The 21,804-nt window shown below is 39.6% G+C and overlaps 1 protein-coding gene and 1 long non-coding RNA gene across 6 annotated transcripts in view; one reads left to right on the forward strand and one right to left on the reverse strand.

Moving 5' to 3' along the window:
* LOC113911678 overlaps positions 1–13,516 on the reverse strand; it is an 82,435-nt gene extending 68,919 nt beyond the window's left edge. Inside the window, exon 1 of the long non-coding RNA XR_003516569.1 lies at positions 13,268–13,516. This is a non-coding gene — a long non-coding RNA (uncharacterized LOC113911678). The remainder of the gene's footprint in view (positions 1–13,267) is intronic.
* A 277-nt stretch (positions 13,517–13,793) lies between these two features.
* PTPN12 (protein tyrosine phosphatase non-receptor type 12) overlaps positions 13,794–21,804 on the forward strand; it is an 88,087-nt gene continuing 80,076 nt past the window's right edge. For 2 of the 5 annotated variants that reach the window (XM_027573655.2, XM_027573656.2), the window contains exon 1: positions 13,794–14,280. In XM_027573655.2, coding sequence (XP_027429456.1) covers positions 14,182–14,280 — 99 coding nt within the window. In that variant the 5' untranslated portion in view covers positions 13,794–14,181. Of the gene's footprint in view, positions 14,281–19,783; positions 19,900–21,804 lie in introns of all 5 variants that reach the window. The other 3 variants (XM_027573654.1, XM_027573653.2, XM_027573658.2) reach the window with 3 other exon arrangements.

Consider the following 21,804-nt stretch of genomic DNA (forward strand, 5'->3'; position numbering starts at 1 on the left):
ATTTTCTGGTGAAATGAGATTCAACAAAAATGTTTTTTAAAAAACTCTGCCTCAAAAAAGAATATTTCTTTTTTTAAGACTTTATTTGTCAGAGAGAGAGAGAGAGCACACAAGCAGGGGGAGCGGCAGGCAGAAGGAGAAGCAGGTTTCCCACTGAGCAAGGAGCCTGATTCGGGACTCGATCCCAGGACCCTAGGATCATGACCTGAGCTGAAGGTAGACGCTTTACCACTGGGCCACCCAGGCGTCCCAAAAAGAATATTTCTTGCTTAAGTAAAATATTTTATTTTGGCTATTTCCTTGATATTTTAAGTTCAGTGTAATGAATATCAGTTTATTGTCTGAGCTTTTCTACGTGTAGAAATTTAATAGATTATGCTGGAATTGTTTAAAGACTAGAACCTGCTAAGTTGAATATTTTAAGCTCTGAGATGGCAGATAATCTCTTATGATTTGTTTTCTCTCTTAAAACTGAAGAACAATTAATTGAAGATTCAGTTTGGCTGACTGCAGGTACACTAAAGTTTTATATTTAATGTCCAAATTTTCCCCATGAAAATGTCAGGAAAGTATTTATGAATGAAATGATTTCTGAGGTTTACTTCAAAATAATCCTCTGGGGAGAGAAAATTGAAGGGATTCAGATGAAAGAAGACTAGCCCTATGTTGATAATTGTCAAAGCTGATTAATGAAGAATGGCGATTCATTTCACTATTCTCTTTACTTTTGTATAAATTTACAATTTTTCACAATAATAAATTTTAAAAATCCAGGGCCAGATAATTCATTCACTACTTGGGCCAGACTTTTACTAGGGGCTTGGGAAAGATTTACTAGCTATGAGGATGACACACATTAAGGAGTTCATATCCTAGATATATAAACAATTATAAAGCAATGTAAGGGTTATAATATTGTGCTAAATGTATAAAGTGCTATATGAGCAAAGAAAGAGTGACTGATTGGTGAAATCACAGAATCTTCCCAGAGGACTAATGTTCAGATTGGGCCCTGACGGTTAAATAGGCTTTTTCTGAAACAAAAAGAAGGTGAGAAGCCTCCATAGAGAAGGCAACCTAACTCTGGAAAATGATCATATTCAGGCATTAAGAGGAATACAGATGACAACAAAAGAAATAAAAAGGTGTCAGTTGTATTTTTCTGCCAGTACCTAAAACAGTGACTAACAATATACTGGATATCAAAATTATCCTACTGGATAAAGCTAATGTTTGAAAGAGTAATAGGAGGAAAAGAGCAGAAAGCAGTGTTTTAAAACCCAAAAGGAGACAGAATGGGAAAAAATATGTGCAAATCATGTAACTGGTAAGGATTTAGTATCTAGAATATATAAAAAACTCTTACAACTCAACAATAAAAAGACAAAGAACCCAACTAAAAAACTGACAGAACCTGAACAGACATTAACTCCAATAAAGATACACAAATGGCCAACAAGCATACAAAGAGATGCTCAACATCAAAGTCATTTGGAAAATGCAATTCAAAACCAAAATGCAATTCAAACCCATAAGGATGGATAAAGATTAAAAAAAATTTTTTTAAGGAAAATAACAAGTGTTGGCAAGGATATGGAGAAATCAGGACCCTTGTACATTGCTAGTGAGAATGTAAAATGGTGCAACCACTGTGTAAAACAGTGCAGTGGTTCCTTACAAAGTTCAACATAGAATTACCATAGGCCTAGTGATACTGCTCCAAATACATGTACATCTATGTTCATAGCAGCACTCTTCACAAAGCCAAAAGATGGAAACAATGTCCGTCAATGAATGGCTAAACATATATATTCCATTGAATATATATTCAATGGAAAATTATTCAGCCTTATCAAGGAAAGAAAATCTTCTCACATGCTACAACATGGATGAACCTTGAGGATATTATGCTAAGGGGAATAAGCTAGTCAGAAAAAAGACAAATACTGTATGATTCCATTTATTTGAGGTATCTAAAGTAATCAAATGCATACATACAGAAAGTAGAATGGTGACTACCTATGGCCATGAGTAAGGGAAATAGGGCTGTTGATATTTAATGGGTATAGCTTTTCAGTTTTGCAAGATGAAAAGGTTCTGGAGATCTGTTTCACAAAAATGTGGATATACTCACACTCCTCAACTGTACATTTTTAAATAGTTAAAGTAAATTAAAAAAAAGATTATTTATTTGAGAGAGAGCGTGTGCGCACACACACATGCAGGAACAGAGGGAGAAGGGGAAGGAGAAGCAGATTACCCGCTGAGCATGGAGCCCAGCTTGGGGCTCCATCTCAGGACCCGAGCCGAAGTCAGATGCCCGACTGACTGAACCACCCAGGTGCCCCAGATAGTAAATTTTATGTCACATTTTTCTTTTAACCATAGTTTTTTTTTCTTTTTTCTTTTTTAAAGAGGCAAGACACTACTTAATGTAACACTGGACATCAGAACAATAAAAATTTTAAATCCGAGATAACAGTTATTTCTGGGGAGGGAGGAAAGGGAAGGACTACAAAGGCATCTCAATTTTATCTGTAATGTTTTGTCACCTAAATAAAATCTGAAGCAAATATGGCAAAAATATGAGAATTTGAGATAAAAAAACAAAAAACAAAAAATTCCATTAAATGAAAGAAACCAGGCACAAGGGGTCACATATTATATGATTCCATTTATATGAAATATCCAGAATAAGCAAATCCATAGAGACAGAACACAGATTGGTGGCTGTCAGGAGTTGGGGGGAAAATGGAGGAATAGGAAGTAATTGCTTAATGGATACGGGGTTTCCTTTTAGGTCAGGAAAATAGCTTAGAACTAAATAGAGGTGGTAGTTACACAACTGAATTGCCACTTTAATTGCCACTGACTTGTTCACTTTATTTTTTTTTAAGATTTTATTTATTTATTTGAGAGAGTGAGAGAGAGCATGAGAGGGGGGAGGGTCAGAGGGAGAAGCAGACTCCCCGCTGAGCTGGAAGCCCCATGTGGGACCATGACCTGAGCTGAAGGCAGATATTTAACCAATTGAGCCACCCAGGTGCCTCTGAATTGTTCACTTTAAAATGATCAATTTCATGCTATGTCAGTGTAACCTCACATTAAAAATTAGTTAAAACTAAGGGGAGAAATTCAAGGAAGGAAGGGTATTTGTCGAAAAGGGTCAGAGGCTCCAGACAAGTCGAGCAGGATGTAAACGAAGAGATCATTAGATCTGGCAAGTAGGAAGTCCATCTAGGAGAAGTGTGCCAGTAGTCAGACTGTTATGGGTCACAATAGATGGGCCAGTGTAGTAGCTCATGGTAGTCTTGCGCATTTTGTAGAATAAGGGGAGTCTGTGGAGAGGAAAAGGCTGAACACAGATAAAGGAGAGGAGAAATTTGTATAGCAGAACTAGGAAGAGGTAAAAGAGGGCACAGAGGGTTGACAGGGGAGAGGTTAGCCTCGGAAAGGAGTAAGAATCCTAACAATGGAGTGAAGTAAGTATAGGGTAAATTTATGATTTCCAAATTTTACTTGGAGAGCGGAGAGAGTGAGTGGGTTCAAACTTGGTAACTCCTATTTTCTCTAGGAATGAGGAAGCAGGGTATAGGGCTTGTGGAGCCATGGGGGTTCCAAGAATGAATAAGAGAACCGCCTTTAAAGAGTTAATGCCTATTTTTCTCAAACTATTCCACAAAATAGGAAAAGAAGAACAAGCTCCAAATTCATTCTATGAGACCAGCATAACCCTGATACCAAAACCAGATAAAGGTACTACAAAAAAAAAAGAGAAATATAGGCCAATATCTCTAATGAACATAGATGCAAAATCTCCAACAAAATACTAGCAAATCAAATCCAAGAATACTTTAAAATAATCATTCACAGGGCGCTTGGCTGGCTCAATCAGAGGAGCATGCGATTCTTGATCTTTGGGTCTGGGTTCGAGCTCCACGTTGGGTGTAGAGATTACTTAATAAATAGGGGCACCTGGGTGGCTTAGTTGGTTGAGCATCCAACTCCTCATCTCAGCTCAGGCCTTAATCTCGGGGTTATGGGTTCAGCCCTACATTGGACTCCACCTTGGGCGTGGAGCCTATTTAAGAAAAATAAAATAAATTAATTAATAAGTAAACTTCTTTTGAAAAATCATTCAAGTGGGATTTATCATGATCAAGTGGGATTTATTCCTAGGTTGCAAAGATGACTCAATATTCACAAATAAATCAATTTGATACATCACATCAATAAGAAAAAGGGTAAGAACCATATGATCATTTCAATAGATGCAGAAAAAGCACTGGGCAAAGTACAACATCCATTCATGATAAAAATCCTCAACAAAGTAGGTTTAGAGGGAACATAACCACAATATAATAAAGGCCATGTATGAAAAACCCACAGGTAACATCACCTTCAATGGTGAAAAACTGAGAGCCTTTCCGCTAAGGTCAGGAACAAGACAAAGATGTCCACTCTCACCACTTTTATTCAACATAATACTAGAATTCCTAACCACAGCAATCAGATAACAAAAAGAAATAAAAGACATCCAAACTGGTAAGGAAGAAGTAAAACTTTCACTATTTGCAGATGACCATGATACTCTATACAGAAAACCCAAAAGACTGGGGTGCCTGGGTGGCTCAGTTGGTTAAGCGACTGCCTTTGGCTCAGGTCATGATCCTGGAATCCCAGGATCAAGTCCCACATCAGGCTCCCTGCTCAGCAGGCAGGCTTCTCCCTCTGACCCTCTCCCCTCTCATGTACTCTCTCTCTCTCTCATTCTCTCTCTTTCAAACAAATAAATAAAATCTTAAAAAAAAAAAAGAAAACCCAAAAGACTACACCAAAAAACTGCTAGAACTGATACACAAAAGCAGTTTGCAGGATACAAAATCAATCTACAGAAATCTGTTGCATTTCTATACACCAATAATGAAGCAGCAGAGAGAGAAATTAAGAAAACAATCTCACTTAGAGTTGGTGTTGAAATTTACGATTGCACCAAAAATAATGATACCTAGGAATAAACCTAACCAAAGAAGTGAAAGACCTTTACTCTGAAAGCTATAAAACACTGATGAAAGAAATTGAATTTGACACAAAGAAATGGAAAGATACCCCATGCTAATGGATTGGAACAACAAATATTGCTAAACTGTGTATACTACCCAAAGTACTCTACACATTTAAGGAAATTCTTATCCAAAAACCAACAGCAGGGAGCCTGGGTGGGCTCAGTTGGTTAGGCGTCCAGCTCTGGGTTTCGGGTCAGGTCATGATTTCAGCAGTGTAGGATTGAGCCCTGTGTCACGCTCTATGCTCAGCATGGAGTCTGCTCAAAATTCTCTTCTCTCTCTCTGCCCCTGTCCTCACTTGTGAACTCTCTCTCTCCATCTCTCTCAAATAAATAAATACAATCTTAAAAAAACCAACAGGATTTTTTTACATAACTAGGATAAATAATCCTAAAATCTATATGGAACCACAAAAGACCCTGAACAGCAGAAGCAATATTGAAAAAGAAAAGCAAAGCAGGAGGCATCATAATTCCAGATGTCAAGTTATATTACAAAGCTGCAGTAATAAAAACGTATGGTCCTGGCACAAAAATAGACACATAGATCAGTAGAACAGGATAGAAAATCCAGAAATAAACCCATGATTATATGGCCAACTAACCTTTGACAAAGGAGGTAAGAATATGCAACTGGAAAAAGACAGGCTCTTTAACAAATGGTGTTTGGGAAAAAGGGACAGCTATATGCATAAGAATGAAACTGGACCACTTTCTTACACCATGCACAAAAATAAATTCAAAATGGATTAAGGACCTAAACGTGGGACCTGAAACCACAAAACTCTTAGAAAAGAGCAAAGGCAGTAACTTCTCTCACATTAGCAGTAGCAACATCTTTCTAGATATGGCTCCTGGGGCAAAGGAAACAAATGCAAAAATCAATTTTGGGGACTACATCAAAATAAAAAGCATCTTCACACAAAAGGAAATAATGAACAAAACTAAAAGACAACCTACATAATGGAGGAGGTATCGGCAAATGACATATCCAGTTAAGGGCCAGTATCCAAAATATCTAAAGAACTGATACAACTCAACACCCAAAAAACAAATAATCCAATTAAATGGGCAGAAGACATGAAGAGACATTTCTCCAAAGAAGACATACAGACGGCCAACAGACACATGAAAAGATGCTCAACATTACTCATCATCAGGAAAATGCAAATCAAAACCACAATGAGATATCACCTCATACCTGTCGAAATGTCTAAAGTCAAAAACAGGAGAAACAACAAGTGTTGTGAGGATGTGCAGAGAAAGGAACCCTCATGCACTGTTGGTGGGAATGCAAACTGGTGCAGACACTGTGGAAAAAAGTATGGAGGTTCCTCAAAAATTTAAAAATTGGGGCACCTGGGAGGCTCTGTAGGTTAAGCATCTGCCTTCGGCTTAGGTCATGATCCCAGGGTCCTGGGATTAAGCCCCATGTCAGGGTCCCTGCTCAGTGTGGATTCTGCTTCTCCGTCTGCCCCTGCCCCCACTCGTTCTCTCCCTCCCTCTCTCTCTCTAATAAATAAATAAAATCTTTTAAAGAATTACCATATGATGGAGTAATTGCACTACTGAGTATTCACCCAAAGAATATGAAAACCCTAGTTCGAAAAGATATGCACTCCTATGTTCAGAGCAGCATTATTTGGATAGCCAAATTATGGAAGCAGCCCAAGTGTCCATCGATTGATGATGAATGGGTAAAGAAGTTTATGTATGTATATAGGTATATATGTATATATCACTCAGCCATTAAAAAGAATGAAATCTTGCCACGTAAGTCAGTCAGAGAAAAACAAATGCCAAATGATTTCACTCATATGTGGAATTTAAGAAAGAAAACAAACGATCAAAGAAAAAAACAAGGGAAACCAAAAAACAGATTCTCAACAATAGAGAGCAAAGTGATGGTTACCAGAGGGGAGGTGGGTGGGGGAATATGGGAAATAGGTGAAGGGGATTAAGAGTATATTGTCATGATGAGCACTGAGTAATGTATAGAATCGTTGCATCACTATGGTGTACATGTGAAACTAATACAACACTGTATGTTAACTATAGTGGAATTAAAAAACAAAAAAAAAAAACACAACTGTCTCATTCCCCCTACCCTCAGGTCCTGGTAATCACCAATCTACTTAATATTTCTATGAACTTGAATGTTTCAGATACCTTATATAAATGGAATCACAATTTATTTTTTCTAATTTTGTTGAGAAATAACTGATACATACATCACTATGTAAGTTTAATGCATACATCATGATGGGCTGATTTATATATATTGTGAAATGATTCCCACAATCAGTTCAACTAACCTCCATTATCTCATATAAGATAAGAAAAAAAAGCTTTCTCCTTGTGAACTCTTAGGATTTATTCTCTTAACTTTCCTATATATTATACAGCAGTGTTTACTATAGTCATCATGTTGCATATTACATCCCTAATACTTATTTAATCTTATTAAGTGGAAGTTTGTACTTTTTGAAAATCTTCCTCCAAATCCCTCTCTCCCTCACCATCTGCCTCTAGTAACCAAAAGTCTGATCCCTTTTTCTATGAACTTGGTTTCTTTTTTTCTTTTTTAGATTCTACATCTAAGTGAGACCATTTAGTATTTGTCTCTGTCTACAATTTATCTTTAATCTAAAATATTAGCAGTCACTGAATGAAAGAGATTTTTGCTTGTTTTGTTTTGGGGCTTTCTGTTGATAACTGGGTCTGAGTCCAATCAATACACTGGATGGATTTTATATGGTACAATCATTCCACAGCCCTTGTTAATGATCCATTCCTGAATATAGAAATTAAATGTCATTATGTGGAAGGATCACTAATTAGATGCTAAGGTACTAGTTGACTTTGAAGTTATTTATAAAATTTTAATTTTTCTTTGAATGTTAAATGAAACTTATGAAATGAAATAAAATGAAAATGTTAAGAAATATGAGATAGAAAAGTTAAAGGGTGGATTTAATTACTGCATTCACCTGCAGTTAGTATTTATTATTACACTATTTGACTTTTGTTATATAACACTGGAAAATTTTCATTGAGTAGAGAGTCACTTGGATTTTGGTTCCAGTTCTGCCATCTGTGTGACCTTGGGCAGATCATTTTAATTCCTTTAAGCTTAGGCATTATTATTCCCAGTAGCATTCTAATGCATAAAGAAAGGAGATAATCATACCTGGCTTACCTACTTTAGGACAGAGTTATGAGAATAAATGGGGACTATTAGGCTCAGTTGGTTAAGCGACTGCCTTCGGCTCAGGTCATGATCCTGGAGTCCCGGGATCAAGTCCCACATCGGGCTCCCTGCTCAGCAGGGAGTCTGCTTCTCCCTCTGACCCTCTTCCCTCTCATGCTCTCTATCTCTCATTCTCTCTCTCTCAAATAAATAAATAAAATCTTTAAAAAGAAAAAAAGCTCTGAAATATTAGCTTTAGGAATACATATTAAATATTAAAGAAATATCATCCTTTCCAAACTTCTCTCCATTTTTATGCTTTCTTCTAAAAATGTTATGCCACACTAGACTAAAAAGTTATACTGTTATTTTCCCCAGTTCCCTATTGGACTACATACCTCAAAAATAAACTCACAAATTAAAGATGGTCAACAGCTTTTTTGCTGTGAACAGGTCTAGGAATGAGGGAGTAGGAGATACCAGGAATAAATTAGAGAAGAATTTCCCTCCCTTCTTTCTTATTCACTCTCCCATAACTTCCTAGTTAGGAGTCCTTTAGTTTGAAAGTACAGAGAAGACTGAGGGATGTTTCTAATGACAAATTAATATTAGAAGTTCTACTTTGGGAGAATCTCAGGAATGGTTTGAATCCTCATCTGTAGTTTCACTTAAATTACACCAGGTATTAAAGCATTGTGACTCAGTGGTTTATGCAACAAGCTGGAAACTCAGGACCTGTGGGTTCTGGATATGCGTCTGACATTTGTTTTTTACAAGTGAGCTAGTCATGTTTACTCCCATGTTTTATTTAGCTATTCATCTATTAATGAGGACAAGGATGCCAAATTACCTCCCAGAGTTGTTCAAAAGAACAAAAAAGAACTCACAAAGAGTTATAATGCCTTGTAAGCCATAACAAAGGTAGTTTTAATGACAGAATAGTTGTGAAAATACTCCAAAAGTTAGAATTTCTACACAGATATAAAGCATTACTTTTACCTGAGAGGGGAAAGGGATACAGTGAATATGAAACAGGTAGATAATCCTGAAACCCATTCTGAATTCTTGGTTTCAAACTCTCACTCCAACCTTCACAAACGCACTAAGAAGATAAATTCTGAAACCGGTATTTTGGCTTTCTTTTCATCTCTCTTGTCTTTACCCAGAGTGAGGTGGCTAGTGAGTAGGGCAAGAGCCTAAAGAAGAAAAGACAGGAGGTAAAAAATTAAAGGGCCAGAAAGCATTCATTGCTTATTTGTTTAACCGGCTCTTATTTTGTGTTTTCTGGGAGCAAGGGTAATGTGTGGTACCCTAATTCTGCAACACACCTCCTGGAAGACGAAACCAAGGCTTAGAGAGCTGAAGTGACACCCCACGGAAGAAATCGAGTGGGCGTTTGAAACTTCATCTCTTTCACTTCAGAGCCCAGGCTCTTTATTCTTCCCCTATTCTGTTTTGGGAAAAGCAGAATTTATTTATGGAATAAATGCCAACCAAACCTGTCCTGAAAAGTCCTCAGTCAGTCAAGTTGTCCCAGGGAATCTCCCCATCTCTCTCATGGCCACACAGGTCCTGTCGTGACATCTCTACACATCTCTGCATGCCTGCTTAATGTTCCTTTCGTGACTAACCAGATTCTTTATAATTTCTATTCTTACAAGGCCTGCCCTAATTGTATCCCATGGCATTCAGCTTCTGCCCTTGTGGTTTCCTGACTTAATCTCTCTCGGTTTCTAAGTTCAGATTCGGAACAGTGAGAACTGATTGGCCACGGTCATGCTCCTACACCAAGCCACAGGTTGCTGCTGGCCAGTTTACATGGATTGGTTAATGTGGGTCAAGTGCAGCTGTGGCTGAGGATGAGCAAGGTGGTCTTTTCTTGAGAATTCTTGTGTAAACAGGTCAGCATTTCGAAACTTAGCCTGGGCTATTTAAAAAAGTCTCGCAAATAAGAGCTGCTTCCATTTTTCATTTGGGTGTTTTTATTAAAGATATTGCCATTCTTCCTATCTATTACCTAGATTGAAAGTCTAAAAAAATCTGAATAGATTTAATTTTGTTGGAAAAGTAATGCATACACAGAAAAATATTTAGAATATAAAAGGGTATACACATTGGAAGTTGTCTCCTTTCTACCAAAAATTGTCAAGGCCTTCCTAGAGGCAAACACGGCTAACAGTTTTTGAAATATCCTTCAGAAAAATTCTGTGTTCAAGCATTTATCCACATTCCATTTTACATAAAAGTAAGAATATATAAAACACAATGCCTAGCTTTTCTCATTTAATAAGATCTTGGGACCTATTCCACAACAACATACATAGACTATTTTTTTCATATTTTGAATGGCTTCAAAAAACTTAATTGGGGGCACCTGGGTGGCTCAGTCGGTTAAGTGGCTGCCTTTGGCTCAGGTCATGATCCCAGAGTCCTGGGATTGAGCCCTACATCGGGCTCCCTGCTCAGCAGGGAGCCTGCTTCTCCCTTTCCCTCTCCCTCTGCCTGCCACTCCCCCTGCTTGTGCTCTCTCTCTTTCTGTCAAATAAATAAAATCTTTTTAAAAATTTAAAAAAACCTTAACTATATGTATGTGATTTTGTTTTTTAACCAGTGCCTTTTCTTATGCAGGCACATTGTTTCTACTCTTGCCATTACAAATAAGGCTGCAATAAGCATATATGTTTATGTACAGCTGTAAATATTATCTATAAATTTTTCAGCTACAACATGCATGACGCTTCCATTTTTATACATTTATGGCCAAACTGCCTCCAAAGATGTGCAGATTTCCCTCACCATTTGTGCATGAACGTTCCCATTTGCCCAAACCATGCATAGTCCTGTGTTCTGTCAAACTTTCTGATCTCTCCCAATCTGGCAATTTCATTTTAATTCTACCTTCTTTCTTGTCCACTAAGTCGTCAGCCACCTAGTTCTGTGAGTTCTTTGTCTCTCTCACCTCCATCTATGTCTTTGTAATTATGTGCTATGTAATTATGTGCTATGACCTTAGTTACAGCTTTTGTTGCTTCATATATTGGCTCCTAATACCTCATTCCATTCTCTCCCCTTATTAAGTCACAATTTATCCAAAAAATGCCAGATTACTATTTTCCTCTTTTTCCTTCTATTCTCAAAAACCTCTGGTGGCTCCCACTGACAGTATGAAGTCCAAATCATTAGCCAGGCATTTAATGCTCTCCAATCCTTATCTACTTTAGCACCTTCACAGGCATATAAAAGTTCTCCTTCAAACTTCTGCTTTGCTGTCTTCATGTTTTTTGTTTCAACACTTCTCTTAGCTGGGGTTCTTCTTTCTGTTCAAATCCAATTTTACATATCCTTCAAGGTCCTCTGTGACCACTGCATGTGATAACTGGTTTACAATTCTCTCTTCTCAGAATTGTTAAACCACTCAATGTCCGTATCACTCATTTGGTATTTATTAACTCACGATATAACTGTTTATTGTTTTTCCTGTCTCCTGAACCAGGCTATAAACTCTAAGAAGCCACCCCTAAAACATTTTTGTATCTCTCTCACACACAGCGCAACGCCTCATATTCTGAGGTGCTCAAAAATTATCTGTAGATCGAAACGTGACCTAAGTATACTAAAATGAGGAAAGCACGGCTAAGCTTTTGCAAAAGAGTTGAAATACATACGGGTACTTTACATTTGTTTTCCCTAACCTTTATCAGACGCCAAAGGTAGCTGTTAAGAACTCAAAATACCCTCATGTTTTATAAGAAAGAGAAAATTGCCAGTAAGAGGAAAAGTAAAAATACTGCAAAAACACTAGCCAAAATGAGACTCAACAACTCAAAACAAGTAACACTTTCCATCATACTGTCCCTAGACTGTTAGATAACGTGTCCAGCATATACTCTTTATCAACCACCCTGTGGTTTGTTCATTCTTTTGATACAGCAAAAGTACAGGCACTCCTGATCATCTACCCATTTCTTTGCTTAGAGTCTAATTTCTTTCCCAGTTCTGGGGGAAAAGGGTTACCTACAATGAGCTGTCTTGGTAGGTGAGAAGCCCAGATCCTGATCTTTTCTTACATCCAGTGAAACTGAGTCTCAGGATCTGATTAAAGTAAAATACTCCAGACCCTTGTTTCAGATAAAGCTTACCTTAGAAACTGAACTATTCCTCTAAGTAAATTTTTAAATACAGAGCAAAACTGTATCTTTTTTATATGCACATACAACATATAAATGTATAGGAAGAAAGGCACACCTGAAAATGCATATTTCTGAGAGGAGGACTGGATTGGTATACATTAGTTGTTATTATTTTAAAGAGAAATATTGTTCTTTGAAACAAAGAGGAAAAAATTTGTATCTACCTATTTTCTTCAAGGAATTTATCATTAAATCCCACAGCGGTTCTAAACATTCATCTGGGAAGAGAGGGCTACCACTTATGTTTCCTATTCAACCAGATTCCCCAGCTTATCTGTAAAAAATGTGGGTATAAGGGACTAAGAGAAGTCCACGGATCAAATCCTTCACTTCTGTCACATTACCACATCTTTACCTTCCTTAGTGAGAGGCAATATAAGTGCTGTACTGAAAGCAATAAGATTTGAGTTCTAGTTTTGTCTCTGCTAAGAATATGCTGGGGGGACCTTAGACAAATGCTTTTTTTGTAAAATTGTGAATTAGATTAAAACATATTCTCTGATTACTAGAAGATTTGCAAAGATGTATAAAGATTTATAATGTCCATTCTATGGAGAAAAGTCACTTCTGAAGGGCTGCGAATCTAAGCGCAAGACGACAAATTCCCTTTCATTCAGCAAACACTGAGCCCTCGCCACATGCGTGGTAGGTATTAGGATTCACTCCAAATCCTAGGCGCTCACTCGCCAGGGTTTAGATGAATTTGCAAAAGTCCTTTCACTCAAGAAATGTTTCATTTTTCTTGGCCGTAGCCATTCCCCAAAGTGGCAAGGTCTACTTGCCGTCAACAGTCACCAAACCACTAGTAAGATGAAGACATACCTGCGGTGAACGCGGAGGTGACACAACTACAGTTCCCAGCATGCCTCTCTTTCCCACCACAGCCCTCTCCCGCCCCCGCTCCTGGATTCCCGCAGGCCGGGACTTGTAGTCCCAGCCCACAGCCGTGGGCGGCGCGGAAGCGCTCTAAAAATATGCTTTTCCCATTAGTAGGCTGTGAGCCCGCAAGTTCCTTCTAAAATCTTATGCGACTGACTAGGGTTTAACCCTGCTCAGAGGCGAATTCCCTCCTTCCAGACCTCCTCAGATCTACTTACAGCCCGGGCGGGACCACGCCCCGGAAGTAGAGTCAAGTCGCCCAGACGACAGCCAAGAGCCTTCCAGCCACTCGGAGAGGGGCTGGGACCAGCGGGGCGGGCTTGGGGGAGTGGTCCAGAGGCGAGTTGGGAGGGGGCGGATCGGGCGTCCCAGCGCCTGGGGCGGAGCCACAGCACGGGGCCGCGCGTCGGGGTGGCGGCGGGGCCGCGCCCGTGGGGAGAGGCGGCTGCGGCTGCTAGTGGGGGGGGGTGAAGGAGGAACCGGGAAGGGGGGGGCAGGGCGAGCGGAGAGCTCTATTCCTGAGGCGGTGGCGGCGTCTCCAACGAAAGAGGAGGAGGGCGGGGAAGGAGGATGGAGCAAGCTGGGGGTTGGGGTTGGCGCTAGCCGCAGCGGCTTGCCTCGTACTGTGGGAGAACGGCGGCTGCTCCTGGAAGTTGTGGGGTCGGGAGCCGGGCCGGTGTCTCCGCTGCCGCCGCCTTAGGCGGTGGGAAAGGAGCAGGGAGCGGCGAGGCTTGGCGGGGGTCGGGAGGGAGGGGAAGGGCTGGGGAAGCGAGCTGGGGAAGACTGAGCGGGCTCTGCGCCGGGCGGGCGGGCGGCGGCGGGGGGGCCAGCCACCGCAGCCGGGGGGACGCGGGAGGATGGAGCAAGTGGAGATCCTGAGGAAATTTATCCAGAGGGTACAGGCCATGAAGAGTCCGGACCACAATGGGGAGGACAACTTCGCCCGAGACTTCATGGTGAGTCGTTCCCCTTGCTGTCGCCTGCTCTTGCTGGCACCGAAGCCCACCACCGCCTCGCCCGGCCGGCCGGGGCCGCCAGCGCTTTGTGTGCGGCTGTGAGGAGAGGGGCGGAGGGGGCGCGCACCAACTCCTAGGGCCGGGTGGTCTTGGAGGCGGGCAGGAGGTGAGACAGCCTCCGTCCCTCGGCCACCCTTCCTCCCCTCACGCTTTCGCGGCCCCTTCCGCGGACGCCGGGGGAGCGAAGGGAGCGGCCCCGACCGAGCCCGCACTCTGCACTGCCGCCCGCGACCACCTATTGTTTCTTGGGCCGGGAGCCGGAGGCGACTGAGGTGCAGACCCGGGGCGGGGGGACTCGTCTCTTCACCCCCCACTCCTTATCCAGCCTGCCCCTCCTTGTAGGGTCGAGGCCAGGTGCCTGCTCAGGGAGGAGAGCAGATCGCGGCTGATGGAGGAATGGGGGTGTTGAGGTTAGCATTAACTCGTGGGGTCCCTTTGCTCAAGCTGGTCTCAGAAGTGGGCAAGGTAGGAGTTCTTGCCGTTTTGGGGTTCGTAGTTATTATCTCCAAGGCTTGGGAAAGGATTGTCCGTAGGGAATCCCGTGGCTTGCCCAATTCCATTTACCCCCGTCCCATCTCGTGTCTCTTGAGACTCAGGTTTGAGATGGCGTTGGGGTCATCATGACTTTAGGTTAGAGGGGGTAAGTGTGTGTGTGGAGGGTTTGGTTATCCAGAAGGAAGCCTACTTCGGACTCCGTAGGGGATATTGTGGAAGGCGGAGGGGATGTGACTATCACTTCCTATCCGGGGTGGGGGTGGGGAACTTGGGAACAATAGTCCTGGTGGGGCGGAGGCAACGAAACGGGCCGAAGCCCTGAACTGGGAGATAACCTTCTCAGCCTCCCCCCCGCCCCTTTCCGCCCTCTGCTTGGGCAGACCGGCTGGAGAGGAGGTTAAAAGTCTTGTTCGTGAAATTGCTCTAGATACATCACTCGTGAGGGGGTCAGATCCAAAGGCGTGGGACCAGAAGTCGACTTCCTACATGCCCTCCCCCCCCCACCTTTTATTTTTCTGCTGGACAATGTTCCCTTCAGGGTTGTTTCTCGGCTTGGGAGGCGGTGGTTGCGGCTGCGGCTCCTACGGATATTGCGCAAGACTGGGGCGTTGGAAACTCTGGAGGTCTGGGGAATGGAAAAGGAAGTGGGACTTTGGGAAGTGGTTGCTCCTTAGCCTTGGCGGGGTTTGGGAATGGGAAATAAGCTAGGGAAAATTTTGCTCCTGGACAAGATACACCTCCAAGAATATCACTTAATTCCGAAATTCTTGATTGTAAAAAGGATACACAGTTAATGTCGATGAAAATGAAAGAGCAGCAAACATTGGCTAGTTTTGTTTCAAAGTACGGTTTAATTGTTTACAAGGTGCAGGTGAAATGACTTTTAGCCCTGAAATACTTTTTCACATTTTAAAGAGACTAGGATGTAGTAAAGCTTTAGCATTAAAATTGTTAACAGCTTATAAAATAGATCATTGACCTTATACAGTATTATAATAGTATTGTTGAGCTTTGTGATTCCCGCCTTCCTAGACCAATAATAGAGGATAGGAGTAAGATTTCGTATCTTTTGAAAATGGAAAAATATAGATAAAATAATCTGCCTTATTTTAAACATTTTCTGTTGATATTTAGCCTGTGTATTTTTGAAAAAATAATTTTTGATCCAAGGAAGGTAAAGAAAAGAGGATATTTTCTCTTCTTACTAGTGAGAATTTTTATTGTGTTGGTATCCCTTGGATAGGCACTTAACAGTAATTGGATGGAGTCCCCTTGTTACTACTTTTTAGCAAATAGAAAATATTTACTTAGGATAGTTTAAAAGTTTAAAACAGGCTTTTACAGTCTTATTTTGGTAACGGAAGAAGAGATGGTGTGGTCCTTGGTGTCTTCTAGTTTGCATGCTAGTCATCTTGTTATCCCTGGGCATATCCTCTCAGGGAAGAGCATTGTTTGGTGATGAAGGCCATCAGGACAGGTGCCCAGTCTCTGAACTTCTGTACTGGGGAAGTAGCCTTGGGGTTCATGCTTTGGGGATGAGTCAGGGATTCCTGTTGGAGAGTTCATTTCTGAAGTACTGAATGAGTTTCTCTTTTCTTCCATAAAAACTACAGATAGCTAGGTGATTCTACATTCGAAATTTGATGACTAAGGCTGTTCTTTTATAGTGCCTGCTTTTTTTATTCCATGACTTGATAAGCAATAGCTATAATTAAGACTGATAGATGGTGCTGCTTTTTCCCTTGACTGGAAGGCTGGAGGGAAACCATGTCCCCTCTGCCATGGAAAGAGATTAGAAGATCAGCTAATAATTCTAAGTGTTCTGTTATTTTTAAATTCTCCTGTGGATCAAAAATGCATTTTTAAATTTTAGCATTTTAGAACTGAGTCTTAGAAGTAATCTAGCTATGATAATCCTATTCAGTTATGAAGTACTAGTGTTCATTATTTCAAATTTGGAGATTATAGAAAAATAATTAATAATGCCTTACTCTTAGGAAAGTGGAGTGGACATGCAGACTGTGTTCCTCCCATTGTTGGATCCTGCCTTTCTAGTCCCATCACCCAAAGGCAGTTTCTGTTAATGTTTTTAATGCATCTGTGTGACCATGCTATATATTTCATTTTATATTGTTGGGGTTTTTTTTTAACTTAACATTTTGATAAGTGTTTTTCATTTGTAAAAATAATTTCAGTGGCTATATAATATTTCACCTGGCAACTATTTTATAGCTTAACCATTTCCTTGTGGTTGAATGGTTAGGCCATTTTTTTTCTATTACATATTATAATTCTGTATTGAACACTTATGCGTAAACCTTCCTTATTTTGGATTGTTGCATAAGATATCTTCCAGTAGTGGAAGTACTAGGTAAAAGGATATAAACATTTAATACATGTTTATAAATAACTTTTTGAAGAAGTTGTATCTGTTTATACAACTGTCAGTAATGAATGAGTGTTCATTTAATTATCTTGATCTTGATGGTTGGAAAATGGTATCTTGTATTAATTTGAAATTTTTGATGACTAATAAGGACAGAAAAATTTCCACCTGTCATTAACTAGTCAGTGAGTTGTCTATTCTTGGCCTTGGTGTGTTGCATCCTCCCCAGCCCGCCCCTAAAGAGTAGAAAACTAAGATACTGAGATGGTGTAGATTACAGCATCAAGATGATTACTTACATGTTGAAGGTTAAACATCTGATTTGTGGCAGATCCAGAACTCAATTTCAACTATCTTGACTTTAAGTCTTCTTTACAAGATGGCAGACAGTGATCATGACAAGCAAATGTATACAGTAGAGTAGTGTGTATTCATGTTTGACAGACCTGGGTTTTACGCCATCTCTTTCATGGTCTAGCTGTTTGACTTTGGGCAGGCCACTTAGAAGAAAATAGTATAACTGATTTCTCTCGTCTTTTAAGGAAGAAAAATGCTACATACTTCACAGGGCTGAGGTATGGGACTGATATTTAGGGTCATCATCTAACATTTTGTGCAAAGGTCTGTGTAGACTCATAGAGCTGATTTAGGTAGTCAGTTACAGATAACTAGACATAGAAGGAAAGAGGTATCTGGGCTTTTGTTTTCAGTCCTTCTCTTGTGCTTTTTAAAGCTTTATAATGTCTAGGGGCTCCTGGTTGGCTCAGTCGGTTAGGTGGCCAACTCTTGATCTCAGCTCGAGTCTTGATGTCAGGGTCATGAGTTCAAGCCCCCTGTTGAGCTCCATGCTGTGTATGGAGCCTACTTAAAAATAAGTAAGCAAATAAATAAATAAAGATTTATAATGTCTAAAACACTGAAACAAGAAGTAGATTTCTTTTGATCAGGCTGAAGTTTATCTAATTTACATTTAACGCTTGTATATTAAAAAAATCATAAAAGATGACACTTAAGCTACAAGTAAATACAGCAGTTTCAGCTTACAAACCAGTTCTCTCTCCATTTCTGAAGGTGAAAATAAAAATATTATGAGTGAATTCAGTGGAGTATTTAAAAAACAGGATGTAGCAGAGGTGTGAATTCTTGTACTTTTTTGTGAAATATTGGGAGGAGAGTATTTAAGGACATTTTTCTAAAGCTGAACTGAGGTATAATAGCAAGTGATGCATCCTATGTTAAAATGCTATTTAAAATAACTTTGATGTTTTAACGTGATCTGAACTTAATTTTTATCTATCAAAGGTACCCAAGAACTACCATAGAAGTTATCCATTTCAAGGAATTTATTATATAAAACCATCTGTTCTACAAATAGTAATCCTGACAGAACTGTTCAAAACAACCAGTCTGTTTGCTTTGTTATGATTAAATAATTGTTAGGCGGTTTTCATTTTACTACACTAATGTTAGTGACTTTACAAATTATTTTAAGTAGAAAAGAAATTAATATTTTTCATCCCTTTTATATATTAAACACTGTGCCAGATACTCTACACCCTGTCTTACTTAACATGTCAACAATTTATGAGGTAGATATAACCTGCATTTTACACATGAGGAAGCATACTCTGAGAAGTATTCTGCTTGACTTTAAAACCTCTTTTCTTTTTTTTAAGTTTATTTATTTCAGTAATCTCTGTATCCGACATGGGCTTTGACTCACAACCCGGAGATTAAGAGTCCCATGCTCCTCCAATTGAGCCAGCTAGATACCCCAAAACTTCTGTTCTTTTTGTTCTGTTTCTCCAGGGTACATCTCAGGTCCTTTGGGACCTGGCTGAAACTAGGCTAGTGGTGGAGGGTGCATCACCATGCAAAGGGATGGAGGTTTTAGAGTTGAACATGTTTGGGATGCCTTGGTGGCTCAGTCAGTGGAGTGTTGGACTCTTGGTTTTGGCTTAGGTCATGATCTCATGGGCCCAGGAATCAAGCCCTGTGTCGGGCTCAGCATGGAGTCTGCTGGAGACTGCCCCTCCCTCCACATGCACACTTGAGTGAGCACACTCTCTCTCTCTAATAAATAAATATATCTTTTAAAAAAAATAAAGTTGAACATGTTTAGGGGAGTGGTAGATAATCAGCTATAACACAGCGATTAACACCTTTTGGTTTCAGGAGTCCTTTACATTCTTAAAAATTATTGAGGGCCCCAGAAAGCTTTCGTTTATTTACTGTACTACAAATTAAAACAAATATTTTTTAAAAATAATCCACTTTAAGGTAATAATAAACCCATTCTGTATTAACTATATGATAATTATTCAAAACAAAAAGTAGTAATTACTGAGAAGAAACATTTTTATATTTTTTCAAATTTCTTTAATGTCTGGCTTAATAGAGAACTGGGTTCTCATATCTGCTTCATTCATATGGTTGCAATGTTACATTTCACATAGCATGACATGCCATGTACTCTAGAAAACTCCAGTGTACACTCCTAAGAGAATGAAAATAATTTTTAAAAATTACTGTGTTAAGGTCTCTGTGTTCTCACATTTGCAGGTGAGGAAACACAACTTAGTATCAGGAAAAGAGTTTTAACTTCATGGACTCTCTGAAATGGTCAAGGGGCAGGCTGTCCCTGAACCATACTTTGATAACCAGTGAAGTAATGCATGGTAAGCATTAATGATGATGCTGAGAAAGTTTGTAGGGGTTAGATTGTGGAAGTTCTTGCATCTATGGTACAATTTATTCACTAGTTCAATACCAGTAATTTTGAAGAGTTCTATACTACAACTCTTAGAGTCACCTGGACAGCAGGCAGGTATTAAGAAAATACATAGTAACTGAACATTCTAGCAGTGTTTCCCCACCTCCAACCACTCACTCCTACCTCCTGCCTCAGTCTGCTTTAGTATGAGTCTTCACTTCTATCATTCAGATAGGTTCTAGTAGAAAAGCTAAGAATCACTACTATGGGTCTTTAGAGAGCCACTGTATGTTTTAAGAAGAGTAAGCAGTCATTTGACAGATTTGTGTTGTAGATAGTTGATTTTGGTGGCAGTATTAAGGATGGAATTAGTGATGAAGGAGAGCATTTTGGAAGCTGTTAAAATATAAGAAGTGAGATGAGGGCCTGAACTTATAAGACAGCAGAATATAGAGTATATATAGGATCTGATAAGGATTAAGAAAGAAGTTTCAATGATTCAGTAGACATGGGTAGTCAAGGAGAAAGGAATATTTACAGTATGACTCCGAGGTTCCTAGTTTGGTGTACTATCACCCAAGTTAGAAGATACCATTTGGTATGGTTCAGAGTGCAGGAGGAGAAAGGAGTAGAGGGAACCAAGCAGAAGATGGTTGGAGGAAATTTCAAGGTAGAAGAGAATTAGTTTAGTTTTAAATGTGATAAACTGAGGTGCCTGAGATATTGAGTAGAAATATAGAGCTCAAGAGAGCTGACAAGATATAGTTAAAAATTTGGAAGTCATCATATAATCACGTAAGAGGTAGTTGAAAGCGTGGGAGCAAGTAAGTTTATTCAGACAATACAGAGTGACCAGCTTTAGGTTGGAGAGCAGCAACATTTAAAGAGCAGCCCAAAAAGGAGGAGCCAGTGACTGTCCCTGAGAAGGTGTGCTCAGAGAGGAGGAAAGGGAACCCAGAGGATGTCAGAAAAGCCTGGGAGAGTTTCAGGAAAGGAGTAGTTAGCAAAATTAAATACTTCTGGAGGATTGGTAAGGTGAGGTTGAGAACGTACCCATTCTATTTGCCAAGTAGGACTGATTTGGTGACCACAAAAAGTGGTTTGGGTGGGATATGGGAAGAATTTAGATTATAGTTGATTGAGGAGAAAATAGGTAAAATGGGTATAAATTCTTAACATTTACATTTAACATTCTGAAAGTAGATGGTAGAAACCAGAGGAAGACAGATTGAAGGAGAGCTCCCTTCCCACACGCTGCTTTTCTTTTTTTAAGAAAAGATAGGTGCAATATTTTCCATGTTTCTTAACTACACGTATGTCCTCTTTTGTGAAATGATTGCTGTTTAAATATAATTGTAAAAGATAACAAGAACTTGTCTTTTGGTTAAATGAGATCTCTGAAGTTTTTTATTTGAATTCTGGGTTTGAAATGTTAGAAAAAAGGAGGGAGGAAAGACGGGAAACCTGGAAGATTTTATGCTGCACAGCCTAAATAAGTATAAAATTTTTCTTTGTTAAACTGTTTAATATTGTGGCTTGTAGGTATTTTAAAAATCAATAACAGTTTTTTTGAGAGGTAATTGACCTACCATAAAATTCATTCAAGCTGTATAATTTAATAGTTTTTAGTATATTCACAAAATTGTGCAGTCATCATTATCAATTTTTATCACTCCAAAAGACAGCTCATGCCCATTAGCAGTCATTCTTCCTCCCTTTCCTACCCCCCAGCCCTAGGCAACCACTGATCTACCTTCCATAGATTTGCCTCATATAAATGGAATCATACAATAAGTGGTGTTTTGTGACTGAGTTCTTTGACTTAATATAACATTTTCAGGGTTCATCATGTGTTGCTGGAATCAAAAAT

The sequence above is a fragment of the Zalophus californianus genome, chromosome 12 (assembly GCF_009762305.2).
Source record: "Zalophus californianus isolate mZalCal1 chromosome 12, mZalCal1.pri.v2, whole genome shotgun sequence".
Lineage (NCBI taxonomy): Eukaryota > Metazoa > Chordata > Mammalia > Carnivora > Otariidae > Zalophus > Zalophus californianus.